This window comes from Buteo buteo, chromosome 13 (assembly GCF_964188355.1).
Source record: "Buteo buteo chromosome 13, bButBut1.hap1.1, whole genome shotgun sequence".
In the NCBI taxonomy this organism is placed as follows: domain Eukaryota; kingdom Metazoa; phylum Chordata; class Aves; order Accipitriformes; family Accipitridae; genus Buteo; species Buteo buteo.
The window spans coordinates 23676084-23692761 of record NC_134183.1 but is presented as its reverse complement, the minus strand read 5'-3'; the positions used below and the strand labels follow the sequence as shown (position 1 = coordinate 23692761).

The following is a 16678-nucleotide window of genomic DNA, read 5'->3' as shown; positions in this document are numbered from 1 at the left end:
TGGAAAAAGCATGTTCAGCAGAGCTTAAAGCTGCTTCTCAGGGTATCTTCCACAGTAGGGTGTCTATATGGCAATCTTGTTAGTGCAGCTGTAGCAGTTCTTCTGCATCTAGTGGTTGCTCCTAGCCAGCCTGGGGCCAGGCAGATGCTGTTGGGGTAAGCGTGAAGCTCCTCTGGGCTCATCTGAAAGGTGCCCTGCAGGGGAGTCCTCTCCCCTGAATGCTTTGTGTCCTGCGAGTTGCTTGTGTGTAGCAGTTGGGTTTCTCCAGGAAACTGGAGAAAAGCTGTTGAGACACCACACTGCGGTGGCTTGTGCATGGCTGTAGTGTTCCCACACTCTCCCCAGCTGGGCGGACTGGGGGCTTTTTCCTTTGCCCAGCCTTTCTGAAAGGGCCCAGTTTGGATTGTTGGGTTGGATGTAGCTGGGCCCATGGGATGGGGACTGGGTACATCCCCATCGCATCCTCTGCAGCATCTGTGTACCCCTACGTGGCCTTGGCAAGAGGAGCAGATCTGCTAGTGCAGAGGGAGCTGTGTTGCAGTGGTGTGTTTTATGATCATTACCTTGATGAATCACAATTGCACAGTGGGGTTATGCTCATAATTGTTTCTACAAAGCTGGATTTGCTTTCTCTCCCCCCCCCAGTTTTCTCACTGACCTCAAATTATCCTTAATGATGCGAAGTTATCCACTGCTGGGTGAATTTTCCATGCATTTTTGGGAAGGGGAAGCCCACACTTTAAATGGGGAAAATATTGCCCTCATAAGTCTTTATTCAGCTGCACTTGCCTTTAATGCTCAGTTACCAATTCACTTTTATAACTTCCATATTGAGGGAATCAAGTCCTTCGTGCCTCTAGTTATTAAATGTATGTGATAAGTGCCTTACAATACTGTGAAAGATGGCTGATTCCTTTATGGCTTCCTCAGCCCTGCATGGTGTGTGAGGGATGGATAAAAGGAGTTGGCAACCCCCACTGTGGCTATGCTTTGCCCTGGGGTGTGGGACCTGCACCAGTGCCACGGGTTTCCCAGCCTCCAGGGCTGCCCATCAACATCTGCAGCACCTCTGCTTGGAGGAGGCAGGTCTTACTGGTCAAGGGTTTTAAGAGACATCTTCCCTCTATTCCCTCCCGCAGTCAAATTCATATTTGCATGGTCTGGAGCTGGCATGCCTGGAGGTTTGTTTATAATGCTAAACATATCAGGTAATTGAAAGCTAATGCTTCTGTCTGGATCGCGAAGTATAATATGCCTGGATGACGCATCAATTTTCCTGTTGCCCTACAAGAGAGAGGAGTCAAACACTCTGCTTGCCTTTCCTATATATATGTGTGTGTGTGTATATATATATATAAAAAAAACAAACTGTGTGTGTGTCGGTGTGCTGCCTGCTTGCTGGCATGCAATTTATTCACTGCCCAGCATCAAAACATGAGCGGTGGCACTTGTACAGCATGGTTCTAAAAGGGACGTGTCATTTGCTCTGGCAGTGAATGGAGCTGATGGCATCCTGATGAAAAGTTGCTCCCCTCCGGTCTGGGCTAGATATAGATTTGGGTAGCACGTGTGTACACATGCTATATAATACTTGGCACTTATCGAGTGCCTTTTTAGCTATTGACCGCAGCGCTTGAAAAGCTGAGAGAGATTAGATAAATATTATCCTTGTTGTATGAGAAGGGTGAAGGAAGGCCAAGACACTTTAAGTAGCCTCAAGCTAATCACTTGGTAAATCGGTATAAGAGGCTGTTTTTCACCTCTGCCTCATGCATGTGGGACGAAATGAGCCTGGCTGTGTTTAAATCCCAGTGGCTATTTTAGTCTCTCTTGCTGCATTGTCCCTGGGCTGGAAGGGGAGCACGTGGAGCTGTGCAGGCTTGCTGTGCGGTCTCAAGAAGGTGACACCAGCCTGCCTTGTCAAACACCTCCTTGCATGGTGTCCTTCTGGGAATGAAAGGAACCACCGTTCCCAAGGGGTTGGTGGCTACGGGTCCCCTTCCAGAAAGTGGGGCAAGGTCCTGGCACTTCTGGAGTCCAGACAAAACCTAAACCCTGTGACTTGGTGACCGTACGGTCAAGAAGATTGCTGATCTCTCTCTGCATCTGTGTGATGCGGGGGCAAAGACACCTGCTGCTTTGCTGGCGTTGCACGGTGCCCTGGAATCTGCGAGTGGGATGTGATGCCCGTGCGCTGTGGAGCTTGCAAACAGGGCTTCATGCTTCACAAGTTTGCTATTAACTGGGACACAGCACGCAAGCTGTGGACTGACCACTGGTCTGACTTCAGTGGTCTACAATGCTTTCAATGAGTTGTAAAGGCACAGCTGTAGGTACGTGGAGGCTGAGATACGATGCAGGATTGGCCTCCTAAAGTTAGCTTTTGTCAGGCTAACCCCATATCTTCCTTTGGAAAGGTAACTGATTTCCTCAGCAAAGAGATGACTTCGTGGTGAGAGGTTAATATGATGCTGCATTACATCATAAGTGCTTTGTTTTTCTGGAGAAGACACAGTATAGTCCAGCTGTTGTAGGTGAAGAGCTGGAAAATGGAGAAGTGGTGGTGGGAGGTGTTGAAAGAGGAGATAACTGCTGAGGTTCCCTGGAGGTGATGTTGGTTCCTGCTTTTGTTGAGGACGCTGGCACAAAAGGCAGGAGCATACTCGTGGACTTTGCTGCTGGCACGGTGCTGGGGCTGTGGGAACGCAAGGTGGGGTGAGGGTGGCCAAGGAGAAGAGCAGCAGTAGCAAAACCAAGAGTCTGTAATGCAAAGTGGGATGAATGCAAATGTGGGTGTAACGGGGCTTTTGCTGCCAGCTGGGAATTCATGTCAATTGGAAGCAACCTGGTGGATAGAAGTGCTTGGTGCAGTGCTCAATTATGGGGTAAAAACAAGCCTCCAGGCTGATGGGGCTATGAGAAAGGCCAGCGTGATCTCAGGCTGCAAGTCACGGTGTTTCCAGTGTAACTGGGGAGTTGCTTGTGCTGTTATACAAGTGAGACCTCCTGGAGATTGCTCTGTGGTTTTGGTCACTCTTATTCAAGAAGAAGGAGCTTAAATAGGCTGATGAAGAAAATAGAGAACTGTTTTCTATTATAGTGTCTATCACAGGGGTCCTTCTTGCGTAGGTCACCAAGCATGAGCGCCAGTTGTGCTGGGTCTGAAACCAGAAGCAAAATAACCTCGCCAGGGGGACTCTGCCTGAGCAATATATCTGCATCACTTCTGGGACTTGAGTTAGTATCTCTTCAAGGCACTTGAGACAATTTGCCTTGCACTTCACTGCTTGGTACAGACTTGCTGCCTTCGAAGAGCTGACTTCATGTAACTTATAAATGATAGCTGGGTGGTTCTGGCTCTTCCTTGTAAAGAAAGGAGGAGAAAGTGCTGGGAAAGTAAAAGCTGATTAAGCAAAGACAATTTTGACACAAGGGAAAATGGATGTAAAATGCTTGTGGGTAAGAGATCAGAAGAGCAAGGGAGTTCTGGTGCAGTGTTTCAGTGTGAGTTGGGAGGGCGAAGCCCTAGCTACTCCTAAGGTGGATTTTGAACAATCTGTAAAAAACATGGTATAAAGGCAGCTCTGCAGTGCAAGCAGACCTGGACCAGCAGGACCCTCCAAACAGACAAGAAGTATGAGAAAGAGGAGAGTATTTAAACAAGCACCCCCTTCACCCCCCCACCCCCCCCCCAAAAAAAAAAGTGAGCAATCTCATCTGTGCTAGCGATGCATCTCATGTGGTCTTGATTAGAAGTTGGAAATGAGTCTAGGTGGATGTGTATATGGTGAGCAGTTCAGGATTTGTGAAGTATGGTATTGGTCTTGAAGCTATTGTGTCTTGCAGAAGAGCAGCTTACTTTAGTAATAACTGAGGAATGCCACAGGAATATATATTTAGAGATGTTTGCAGGGAGGAGGGAGTAACCCACTGACTGTAATTCATACCTCAATGCCTGATTGCAGAGACCAGGGCAGGGCTGGGAGTTATCACATCTGTATTTGGCATGAACCCAGCACCCGTGTTCCTGCCAGGTTAATGAACCGAGGCAGAGGAGAAGGGAAGGTCTCAGTCTTCGGCAGCAATTGGGAGGATATAAGATTTCTAGGGCAAGCAAAACCCTGGAAGGAAAAGAGGGGGAGCTAGCTGAGATACTGAAGGACGTGAAGAGGGACTTAAATTTTAGGGTGGAGTTTCTTTGCTTGGTTGGTTTTCTTTCCTGTGCAACCACTGCCAATTTTGCAATCACAGCTTGACTCCTTGAGCTTTCAGAATAAGATGCATTTCTGTTTTGTTTTTAAAGTGGATTCAGGTGAACCTAGCCAGTGCAAAGTTACACTATTCTTTCCAAAGTAATAGGGAACCAAAGAAAATGGTTTTCCTGGTGTATCCGTGAGATGCCTGTGAACCAAGACTAATTTGCTACTTATAGGAGCAAGGGTGCAACTCTTACTGAGTTGAAAAATCAAAGAAAAAAGGGGAAGAGCCATTTCTGGGAGTCCCTGAGAAGGGAAGTGTCTGTGTAGCTTATAGGACTCCAAGTCCCTTGCTGACCTGTGCACCTAATTCAGGATGATGCTATTTCTCTGTGTTGCACTCAACGTAAAGCAGCTTCTAGTTGGGGGATTATCCTATATGTAAGAGTATGTGTATGTATTTCCACCGTTGCTTCTCTTGTCTCTCACTTTATGGGTGTTGTGTGGCTATGTTAAATAACATACTAAAGCATATTTGGATCAGGAGGCTCATGGGCTTCATTTGGGAGGCTGAAACACAGGCTGTGGAGTTGTATTTACAGCCTAGTGTAATGTCAGTTCTGGGGGGGCTTGGCCATGGGGGGCCCCAAGACCCCCATACCCCAGTGTTGAGTCATCAGAAAGTCATGCCTGTGCATGTCGCTGGCAAAAAGCTCAGGTCTTTTTCTGCCTCTTCTAGAATGCTGCCCACATGGCTTTGAGTGTCAGGTCAAAAATAACCTTGACTTTTTTTAGCAAACACAATCAATAAAACAAGAGCCAACCTGGCCGCCGCCTCCTTCCCAGCTGTGGTTGCTCTGTAGTTTCTGGCTCGTGGCTGCTCCATCCCTCCCCGAAGGTCATTGCTTGGATGCTGTAGCTTCAGCATGCCCCGGTGGTAAACCCACATCATCACATTCCTGCTTCTTTTTATGTTCTTTCTTTCTCTTGGAGGACCCTCTCTTTGGGTATGTAGGAGTTGCAGATGTGAAACGTCTTCAACTTGTGTTTCTAGCCTTGCTAAGTCCTGCAATCTTGTGGCCCAGGAGCTGAACTCGCAGTCCTGCCCTGTCTCGGAAGGGTTTCAGTGAGCCGTTGGATCTCTTGACTGACTCCTCCCAGTCTGTGTTTTGTTCTGCAAGTGTTCGCAGGGGCCTTGGATGTTGGCAGGGAATACGAAATGGCTGTAATAATGTCCTGTTTCTCATTCTGTCTGGGACACAGGCGATCCAAGCCGATGAGCAGGTCATTGAGGATGAACCATAACTTACACTGTCATGCAGCAGCCATTTGGGAGCTTATGCTGTGTCCTTACGCTAACCCCTCAGGGTATGCAGACAATTATGGAACATGTGGAAAGCAGAGGTGACTCTTGTGGGTCTCTACTTTTCTTGGATCTGCATGGTGAGAGCAGAGAAATATGTTTAGATTTAGTCCAGGCTTTGTATTTTTCTTTCTTGAGCTGGATGGTATTTGGGATATGGCTCAAATAAGTCCGTATACTTCTGTCACGCTAATTCATCTGTTCTTGTGCAACCACAAGGCATAGTGAGTGCTGGAGGAGGAATGTGTGGCCCTGTGACTGCTCTGGAAGTGGTCAAAGGCCCCTCTTCTGCTTACCTTCTGGACCACCATGTGGGGTCCTGCAACCTTCTTGCCTAGAATCATAGAATCATGGGATGGTTCTCAGTGTTGGCTCTTCACCCCAACCCTGCATCACTTAGAAATGTTTCCCCTCTACAGGGCCAAGTCCAAAGCCAACTATTGCATCGAGGCAGATGTGAGTTTGGGTGCATGTGTTCATAAATTTTGAAGTTGGGCTTCTTTCACATGTTGTCTAAGGGGACCAGCCAGATGTTTTTCCCCTTCTCAGTGCACTTTCAGAGAGCACCATCTCCACCTGCTGCCCAGCAAAGACCCTCTTGAAAATGTTTGTGCTTTCTGGTGGCAGGGTGTCTGAGTTTAATCTGGGAGAAAGTCCGAGCTGGCCAAGGACTGCCTGGGGGGTGAAGACTGAGCTCCTTCCCCACCACGCAGCATTGCAGCTTGTTAGCAGAGGCCCATGGCTGCAGCTGGCCGGCCATGCTGCTGCCAGCATCGCTCCTGTGCTGCTGATAACAGCGGACCCCGTTCTCTGGGGCTGTTGATCTGTCACCTTCCCACGGCTCTAATATTTACTGAATAATGATCTCACAGTGACAGATCAATTTCTGGTTTTGTTCTCTATAACATACCTGCAAGAGTGCCCTGGGCGACTGAGGAATTTATAATAAAGCCATGGTTTCCAAACTGTTTGGTGCTCTCCTGCCAGCAGCACTTCCAGCCAGCAAAGACTAGGACCCTGTTTGTCTACCCCAGTAAGAAATTGGATAAATGTGACTTTTTTTTTTTTCCATTTAGGCCCTGAGTTTTTGTTGAGAGGTTTTATTTGCATTCAGTCCTTTTGCGTGAGCTGTCTCGATCGTGTCTTTGTTTTACCAATGTGCGCAGTGTGGTGCAGAGAGGGTCAGTGACTTGGGCAAGGACGTTCAATGGCTCAGTTGCATGTTTTACAGTCAAAACTGTTGGTAAAACCATGTTATTTGGCTTTCCCAAAGTGCTAGGAAAACAAAATAAAAAGCAGCATGAGAAACTACTTGTTTTGGCAGCGTGATGCATACTGTACATGTCTGAGGGTGCGGATGCTGAAGCCTAAGCAGGTCTAATCCCCAGACCTGTTGCAAGAAGGTTTTGGGTGAAGGAAGGTGGGAAGAGGTGTGGGGCTGGGTGGTAGGGCATGACAAGCTCTCGCTATGTGCTGACCCCTGCATGGGCAGAGCAACCGTTTGGTTGTGCCACAGCTGAGCCTTTCCTTCTTCTCCACAGACACATAGAGAACTGGAAGAACTTGCAGACGCTGAATGCTGTTGACATGGAGCTGTACACGGGACTCCAGAGGCTGTGAGTATGTCCTGCGTGTCGGGGAGAACAGCACCGGGCAGTCCCTTCCAGCAAAGAGCTGCAGCTTCCCTCCATCTGCAGTCTCCATGCCATGATGTTCAGAGCCTGTTTAAGCTACTGGCTCTGTGGTATTTTGCTACGAGACTCTGCAAAATGGAGAAGTGGTGCTTTTTGGTCTTTGCTGGGTCTGCGAGAAGGAAGATCGCTAGCTCCTGACAGCTCTGTCAACATACATCAGCCCTGACCTCTCTTCTCCCCCGCGGTTTTGGTTCTGGGCTTGTGCATTGTTCTGACTCATTTCAGCCCCACAATGGAAATTCCAGCTGTCGCCATTGATCCTTCATTGCTGGGCTGTTGGTCCTCATTTAGCGCAGTTGCCATCACGGTGGTCCTGCACAATAAGGCAATTGCATCTCCCTGTACAACCCTCCGAGCACCAGGAAAGGTTGACTTTGTGCATCACGGAGGGGAAACTGAGGTCCATGAGATTGAAGGGGCTTGCCAGGCACTTGGGAAGCCTGGCTGAGTGAGGATACCGCTCAATCCCTTAATTCCCCCTCCTAGAGCTGGGAGCACCCTGGGTGCTACTTGCATGAGATGCACAGTGCTGCTCAGGGTTAATTGGAGACTCTGCTAATGTGTTTCACTGGGAGCTTTACACCATGTACAGCTTGCTTGCAGGCTGGAGGAGAGGTGTACATTGCTGAGCACTCGATAACCCAACACCAGCAAGTTGTACTTTTAACACACACCCCCCTTGTAAGCAGGCTGGCTGCTGTTCTCATTTCACCTAAGAAAACAGCAATGGAGTCAGGCATAGTTTTGTCTGCAGCAGATATTAATAAGCCCTGGTCATAGTGCTGATACAGCTTCTCCAAAACAGGGTGGGCAGAGGATTCCCCCTTCAGTGTCCATAACTCCCTATGCAAAATACTGACCCCTCTTTATCAGAGCTGCAAGCAGAAGGGTTTTCTCTTGGGAGGGGACATGGCAGTGCTGGCTGTTAGGTTTGCTGTGGGGCCAGGCAATGCTGCTTGTGAAGATGGAGGGAGAAGAGAGGAGCAGAAGATGCTCTGGGCTGCTCCAGCAAGCCTTGGTGGATGTGCGGGGAGAGTCTCACCCAGCAGCAGCTCTGTGCTGTCATCATATCAGATGAAGCTGAAAAACCCAATTTCCTTTTTGCTTGTAACTCATAGAGGCTGTCTGGGGAGAGATGTTCCTCCTGGGTGGGGGCACTGCAGGCCTCCCAGTGCACCTCAGGTGCTGAGCACAGGGTTTTAGAGCAGTCGTCACCCTTGACTCCATCGCTGCCTTTCTGTATCCCTTTGCAGGACAATCAGGAACTCAGGACTACGAAACATCCAGCCACGCGCCTTTGCCAAGAACCCTCACCTGCGCTACATGTGAGTGCCGGAGGCTCCTGCCCCCTTTTCCCTCTGCTCTCTCTAGAAAGGCAATGCCCAAAGTGGATCCCCAAAGCGCCCGTTGGGGAGAACAGCGGGAGGCACGGGGGATGCTCATGGGAAAAGGGAGGGAGAGGTGGTAAAGGGCAGGAGAAGGAAAAGCGAAGGCACGGGGAAGTGCAATGGGCTGCGATGCAGAATGGGGCAAGCTCCGTCTGGGCAGCTGATGGGTTTAGGTTTCTACTAACTGCCCTGGCTTTGATTGCCGCTCTAACGAGCACTTGAGTCATTAGCAGCCTTATGGTGGCCGGTGTACATTTCCCTTTCTGCAGAGTTTGGGGGGCAGCTGCATGCCCCAGCACACAGTCGGAGCCTGCCCTGCTCGTTAGCTTTTGTGCCAGAAAGGTGCCCTTTGGTTAAATCCTGGGGTGTGAAGCTGCCAGCTCTGCTCCTAATTATTGACTTCTTAAACTGGCATCTGCAGCAGGCCTGGGGTAGGGACATTTTGTGCCAGAGAGACTAGAGGCCTGTTATCATGGGATGTCGTTAGCCACCAGGTACAGTCTTCAGGGGAATTCCTGCATCCTTGAGGCCAAGGGCACTGATTTATTTTCTGGATATGTATTTACTTTTCCCAAGGGGATAAAGGAAAGCCTGAATTTCAGGTAAGTGTGCAAGGCACTCCATGGGCTTGAAATAGCTCATCAAAGTGACTGTGTCTGAGATCAAACCCCTCTCAGCTCCAGTATAGATATAAAAGGTGAAAAGGGGTTGGTAAGAGGCCCTGGCCTTGGGCATGAGCTGGTGGGCTGGATGTGTGTATCCCTGCTTTTTGGAAACTAATGCTAGTGGCTTCTTCCATGAAAGACAGGCGTAGTGTGCAATCTGTTTGAGTCTGCGGATGCATGCGGCCGTCGATATGGGCATGTTCCTGGCGGAGGGAGATAGATGTGACCTGCAGAGCAGGATAGATTTGTCTTTTGATATCTGCTCAGACATGATGTGAACTGAAAAACACCAAAAGCTTCTTTTTTGGAAAACCAGTTACAGTTGCTAAGTGACGGTAAAGTACTTGCTAAATAGGAGATCTGCAGTATCAGAGGGCAGGAATAGTTAAGGACGTGTGAACAAGCATGGAGCTTTTTTGAGTTTAAAGAAGTGCATCTTTTGTCATAATAAACCCTTCTTAAAGCTGACCACTGGGATTTTCCTGATTTCTGTGCTTTGTTATTTTGATTTGTAGTGTTTGTTTTGTGTTTTCTGTAGTTGTTTGTTACTGGGAAGTGTTCTCTCTGAATACCTCTCCCAATTGATTTTTTGGGGGGGAGGGGGGATGGGGTGGATGTTGTTTGTCAATTGTGCAGTTGCTGTTTATGTATCTAGCAGATAAAATGAATAACATTTGATTCCTGATGAAATTAGTTTGGATGTCATAGGAGTTTAGAAGGCCATGAATGCTTGTTTTGAGGCTAAATGTGTCATTAATGTGTACACATGCAATTGTTGTTGCTTTTTCCAAAAGTGTTTGTTTTTGTCTTTTGAGATTACTTTTGAGATTGGAAAAAACCCCACATCCATCTTGTGTCAAGAGTTAAGGTTGGTATGTGGTGATGAAATATGTGTTTGTTTACTGCTTGGGCCATGTAAGATTGATCATGTTCTTAACATCTTTCTTTCCTTGCCTTTTGAAGCTTGAGGCAAGTAAGTATATTATTTGGTTAGTGTTTGCCAGCGGGTTTTGATGCTGTTCCTGGCACCTAGCAGCATGGATGTTTGCAAGGTGGATGTCCCCCATGGCAGATGCCGGGCACCTGGGGATGGAGACCTGGTGCTTGCAGGGATAGTGGCTCCCTCCTGCTCACCAGAGGCTCTTGGACCATGGTGCTGCTGCTTCCTTGCAGCCAGGCAGCTTTTTCTGGGGTGGCTCCCCAGGCTTTGTGCAGCCTGGCAGGCACCTGGTGCCACCTGGGGTTCATGGCCATGGCACCATGCAAATGCATTGGGGTGCCTCCTTGGCTGCTCCGCAGCCGCTACCTCCCGGGAGCTTGGCTCACCAAAGTCCTGACATTTTCTGCAGCCGCTGCACGTAGGAGCCAGGGATAAAAGGATTAATGGAAATGTCACTCTGCTGTAAGTCTTGGGCTGCTGTAACCAGGTACAGTAGCTGACAGGAGTGAGGGATACTGTCCCAATCCCTTTGTGGTGGGGCTGGCTGCAGCTAGATGGGGGCTGGGGCCTGTGGGATGGTGTTCTTAAGGCTTGTTGAGTTACTGCTACGTGTTATCTCTGCTGCTTGGTTTTTCCTTCTCCTTTGCTGGCTGTTTGGATGATTGCAAGTGGAGTTGAGTCAATAAGATGGCAAATGTGTCTAATGAATGACAGAGAGGTTTTGCTGCCAGGGAGGGCTGGCACAGGGTGGTGGGGACCCTGGGCTGGACCTTTGCAGGGTGCTATAAGCTGGGTCTGAGAAGCAGCAGCAGGCGTTTTTCCACACAGAGCTTGTGTATAAACTGTGAGGACTCAAAAGCTGGTTTCCCACCCCCCCACGCCCCCCATCCTGAGTTAAATCCTAGCTTCCTGCTGAAGGGAGTTTTTTTCCCAGTGCCTTTCATCAAGGTTTCCTCCTCTCAGATGGGCCAGATAGCTCTGCCTTCTCCCAGCAACTTCTATTTCTGGCCCTTCCTCTGTGCATGTGCTTGTCTTCAGACCCCAGCTGTGCAATCACAAGCAGATCACTTATCCCAGCTCTAATTGCATGAGCTCGGGTTTGCGGGGGTTTCTTTAAGATAATGGTTCTGGATGAGATTTGGCTTGTGTTTTTCCCCCCTTCTCCATTACAGAGTTGGGGAGGAAAGGCAAGAAACCCATGAAGGGCATTTTCAGCCTTCAGCTGCCCAAGTGGTAGAGCTCAGAGTGCTCCAAAGTGCAGCCTGGCAGAGTCAGTCATGCCCTGTCCTTTAACGTTTGAAATTAGCTGTATAAGTGTAAGGGGCTTGAGGCCAACCTAATCAGCGGAGGAGCAGTGGGTGACTGGGAGCCAGAGTTGTGGATCTAGAAATAGCTTTGGACCCCTCTCCCTTCTCCTTGAATGAGGAGAGGTAGGGCTCCACGGCATCAGTGCTGTGAAGCCTATCGTCATGGTTTAACCCCAGCTGGTAACTGAGCACCACGTAGCTGCTCACTCACTCCCCTTGCCCCCCCAGTGGGATGGGGGAAAGAATCGGGGGAAAAAAAAAAAGTAAAATTCATGGGTTGAGATAAGAACAGTTTAATAGAAAGGAAAAAACTAATAATGATAATTATAATAATAAAATGACAATAATAATAAAATGATTGGAATATACAAGTTGCTCACCACCCACCAACTGATGCTATCTCAGCCGAAACCAGGACACCTATCACTGGTACAGAGGCAATTAATCCAAAATATATAACAGTGGGTTTTGCAATGTGGATCTGCCTCTTCTGGTGGCACTTGGGCTGAGGTGGTTGACTCCTTCCAGAATAAGTACTGGCTAGGTGTTGAATGGGGATGGATGTGGGTCTGATCTAAACTGGATATCATCCAGTGTCATTTTGTGCCCTCACTGGAGGTCTTTCTGCTGGGAAAAGTTGCATTGGTGGGTTCCTGGTCCCATTTCTGTGCAGCTTTCACAGCCCTTCAGCTAATATGGGGATGGTCCTGGAGAACACCACACACTGGATGCGAGGACTAGCAGGTCTAGGCTGTGGAAAACTGAGCCCTTGTAGTCAAGATTTGTGGAAGTTAGTGATAGCAGGTGGTGCGGGTGAATGTAGGAAAAGTTTGTTGACAGTAAACCTCAGCCTTTGGCTTGAGGCTGTACAAGAAAACTTTAGGATGGTATGGTTCCTAAATTTGAGACATACAAACCATGTGAATACATGTTTATTATGTTGCTGTGTTTAGCACAGCTTACTGAGTAAAGTCTTGCATGCTCTCACTCTCTGTTCTTCTCCTAATAACACTGAAATGCTTTGGCCAGTTGATAGAGGATTACAAGTCATGAGGATAGCAAGTTCCTACACGTATCATGCAAATAAGCAGAGGAATAGTAAAGAGAGGTTGTTGTAGTGCCTTCTGGGGAAGAATACAACATTATCACATTCATTAGGCACTGGGAAATCTGCAGGAGAGCTCAGCTTCACAGTGCACCAGGAATCAGCGCACAGGAGAGGACAGGACGTGTTTGCTGCTGGCCAAAGCGTCCAGCCTTTGCTGGCTGTGGGACAGTGGAGCTGTAGGAAAGTAGGCTTCCAGCAGGTTGTGCCTAGAGCTAGGCAAGTTGACGTTTGTAATGCCTGAGTCCCTCTTTACTGGGAAGCAGGTACTTAAGAGACTGGGATTCCCTCTGAATGCTTTCCTGGGTGGCTGCATGCTCAGCCAGCCAGTCAGGAGGCACTGCCTTGTATTTACAGAGGGTAATTGTGCACACCTTATTTATTGTGTAGTAAAGAAAACAAATTAATGTTGTGTAATTATAGAGACAGGCACACTTTTAAATAAGGCTTAAGTAGTCAGAATTCTATTTAGAAAATTAATAATTGCCATTTCTGTCTGCATTCAGAGGCTCTTCTTAAACTGTCTTCTGGAGGTTTATACGTGCTCTAAATTGGTCTGTGAGCTGGCCAAGACACAGCTCCTGTCAAAGAGCTCTCTCTCAGCACTGTCTGCCAGAGTAAGGATGGGGTTCAGGATCAAGCTTTCTCTTCAAGATTTTACCCAAGGGTCTTAAAGATGGAGACCCGGGAGTGCTTTTTGCTGAGTGTAACTGGTTTTTGAGTATGGTATGGTCAGATCACCTGCACCACAGGTATCTTTATCTACGTGATCCTGTCAGTCTTTTTCTCCCAAAAATGAGGATTGAGGAAGATCTGGAAGGTGCTGGCAGGAATACACAGGGACCTGCTCTGCCTGGTGAAAGACTGAGCTGGTTGATCTGTAGGCTTGTTTTCACAGGCAAACCTGAGCTGTGATTAATCTGGAGCTTCCCAGAACCTCCTCTGTAGGTTGTGCTGTTTTCTGAGGATGGGGTTAGCTTCAGTGTCCTGGTTGGGTTCACGGCAGTTTTGCACTGTCGTATGAACTGGTACCCTGGTATTGGATGTACTTTGTAGCTTTGACATGGGAATTCCCAGAGATGTGTTATGATTTTAGGCTTTGATAGGAAAGAAACTGGGCTGCCTCCCCTGAAAATTGAGGTGGCTGAGGCAGCACAAGGTTGGTGAGTCACTCTCTGCCCTCTTTAATGCTGTTTCAGGACAGCACTCAAAGCCCTCCAGCAGCTGAGGCCTGTGTGCTTTTGAAGGGCTGCAGGCAACCATCTTGCAAGGCTGGCAAGGTTCACCTTCTTTGCTCTGTGTATCTGGGAGCTTGATTGAGATCTTACACTAAATAAAGAAATAAACAAAATATCAGACGCTGAATTACTCCAAGTAGAGCGCTGTTGCCTCTCAGTCATGGCTCAAGGGTCATTTCCCCCTGCTTTGTAGTTAATGATCTATTGCCTTGCTCTGAAAGAGCCGTTCTTATATATGAAGCAGGGTTAAACTCTCTTTTGCTCTCTTCCTATAACCAGCTCCAGGCCCTGTGACTACCTGCAATGCTCTGCTTGATTCTGGATGTCCTATTGCCCTTCCTCCTCCTTCCTGATGATTTCTCCCTGCTTTGTCCTTTCATCGCTGCACTGCTGTCATACCCATCCTGGCAGTCTCCTCCCAGCCCAAACTGTCATCTGTTAATTGCTCTTGATTTCCTGTCCACACTCTCGAGTCAGTGTAGCCTAACAAGTCCGTGTGTATGAGCTGGGGCATGCTATATAACTATATGTAAGCTCTGAGCTCACTGGGAGAGTGAAGTAAAATCCATTTATCTAAACCACCTCCTTGATAATTTAATGTGTTTTATGTTGTATTTGCAAAGGACTAAATAGGAACCGAATTACTCCATGAATATAGGCAAAATAAGAAGTACGAGAGAGGTTTAAACAGCCTTTAATTTCCATTAGGTGAATGTTCCTTTACTATCCCTAATCAGGCAGGCAGCTTGGGTACCCTTTGATTCCCATTTGTACCCTAAGGATGTTCCTGCTTCAGCCCCTTCTTGGAGCAAATGAGGGAGGCATTTTCCCCCATGTATCTCTAGTTCTTCTATAAAATGCTGGGCATGCTTATAGAGCAGTCACTAAAATAAACAGCAGTAACATCTCCTCTGCTTCCATAAACTTTCCTGTTCTGCCCCCCATCTGCTTCATCCCCTGGATGCCAGTGTAGCGCGTGTCCTTGCTGATATGCTAATCAGCAGCAGTGGTTTGATGGCATGTTTATTCCCAGTCATTACCGCAGGTGACTGATAAGCAGTTAACTGCAGCTATTCCTTTTCCTGCAGTGGCAGAAGTAGGTCCTGTGTTTTACTGGCCATTGTGCACAAGGCCAGGGGAGAGACCGGTTCCCTGCAGGACTGTGACTTTCCTTCAGGCTGGGTCAAAATCATTTGACCTGCATTCAGAGGGCTGGGTAACTAATTCCTGGCTGCAGGCTGCTTTGCTTGGCTTTGGAGAGGGTTTATTGTATTATAATAGGAGGCAGAGTGGTGAGTTTGTGACTGATTTACTCTAGTGGGACCTGGGAAAGAAAGTTTCCAACTCAAGCAACTGTGCACCTTGCAGCAAGACTTGTCCTGCCTTGGTTCCCCATCTGAAAACCTAGAATAACATTTGTTTTTTTTCTGGTTTCATTTGATCTATTTGCAGCATAACACCTTGTATGGTTTCTAGTGAAACCTGGCCTTGAATTGTGGGATACTGTTGCAATGCAAGATGAGTAATAATAATGCTATCACAAATATTTGTTGCCTGCTCAGATTCTTATGTTATGCCTCTCTCTGGTACCTGGGCGCTCGGGATTTTGCTGTCGCTTTGTCTCTCCTTCCTTCCTTTGAAATGTTGAGATGTTCTTTCCAGCTGCATTGTGTGCCTATGAGCCTTATTTCCCTTTCTGCAATTTGATCAACTGTCTTTTGGCAGACATGTGAAATGGGCAACTGTAGTTTAGCAAAGGTTCTGGTTTTTCCCATCCCCTCTTTAAAGGAGGCTGCAGACAGTGCTGGGGATGTTTTGAATGAGGCTGTTCTTACATGGGGGTGTGTGTGTGTGTTTGTGTCTTTTTGCAAGCTTTGTTTCAGGATTGGGGTAAAGTGTAAACTTTAGAGAAGTTGGGGTTTTGGGGGGGCTGGTCCTCTGTGACATAGTCCTTGCTGTGCAACAATGGCCTGATGGATGTCTTGTTGCGAGCTTCCCTTCAAAGGGAGGCCAAACATTCCTCTCAGATGTGATCACGAAGATCAGGTGTAGCTGTGTCTTGATTAAACCTCACCACATCTTTGAGATCACCAGCAGCACAGAATGAGCTGATTTCTGGAGATCTGGGCATGATAAGGACAGGATCTTGTTCCTAGGGTTCTGAGTCCACTGCAGCATGGAGGTACTCCAGAAACAGCCTCTGGCTGTCCCTTTTGCTTGGTCCCCGAACCCTGTGGCTCAGTTGATTAGATGTGGTGCAAAGCATGTCTTACCTGCCTATGCCAGTGTGAGAGGTGTTGCACAGGGAGAAGGACCCTCCCCAAGAAGGACCTGAGGATGTGGAAGCCTGCTTGAAGGCTGCTGGGGGAGAGAGTGAATAATCATGGCAGGATGAGTGAAAGTTAAGTGACTGCACAAGTTATCTCACCTGGGATTTTTCTTTCCATGATATTGGTTTACTAACAGTATGATTGCAGGGCTGATTTTTCCTTTTTGATGTACAGGCAATAAGCACCAGGGCAGAAAAATAGAAACATTAAAGTCATATGTTATTTGAGCAATAAGATATGACAGGGCATGAATGACGGGACATTAATTCATGATGGTGTGTGCCTAGGCAAGAATTTAAATGTCCTAAGTTAGGCAGTCATGTGTTTTATTGGAATTATAAAATTTTATTAGAAAACTGGGCGAGGGGGTGGAGTTTCCCACCAGCCCCCTCCCCTCATTTGTATTTGTGAAGGGATGAGCTGTGAATTATGTCGGATGCAAGAGACCGTGG

The 16678-nt window shown here is 47.8% G+C and overlaps 1 protein-coding gene across 3 annotated transcripts in view; it reads left to right on the top strand.

Annotated features, from left to right (window-relative positions):
* Nucleotides 1-16678, top strand: part of NTRK3 (neurotrophic receptor tyrosine kinase 3) — a 219917-nt gene that overhangs the window by 27674 nt on the left and 175565 nt on the right. For all 3 annotated transcript variants that reach the window (XM_075045072.1, XM_075045071.1, XM_075045073.1), the window contains exons 2-3: nucleotides 7101-7175; nucleotides 8507-8578. In XM_075045072.1, the coding sequence (XP_074901173.1) occupies nucleotides 7101-7175; nucleotides 8507-8578 (147 nt within the window). The remainder of the gene's footprint in view (nucleotides 1-7100; nucleotides 7176-8506; nucleotides 8579-16678) is intronic.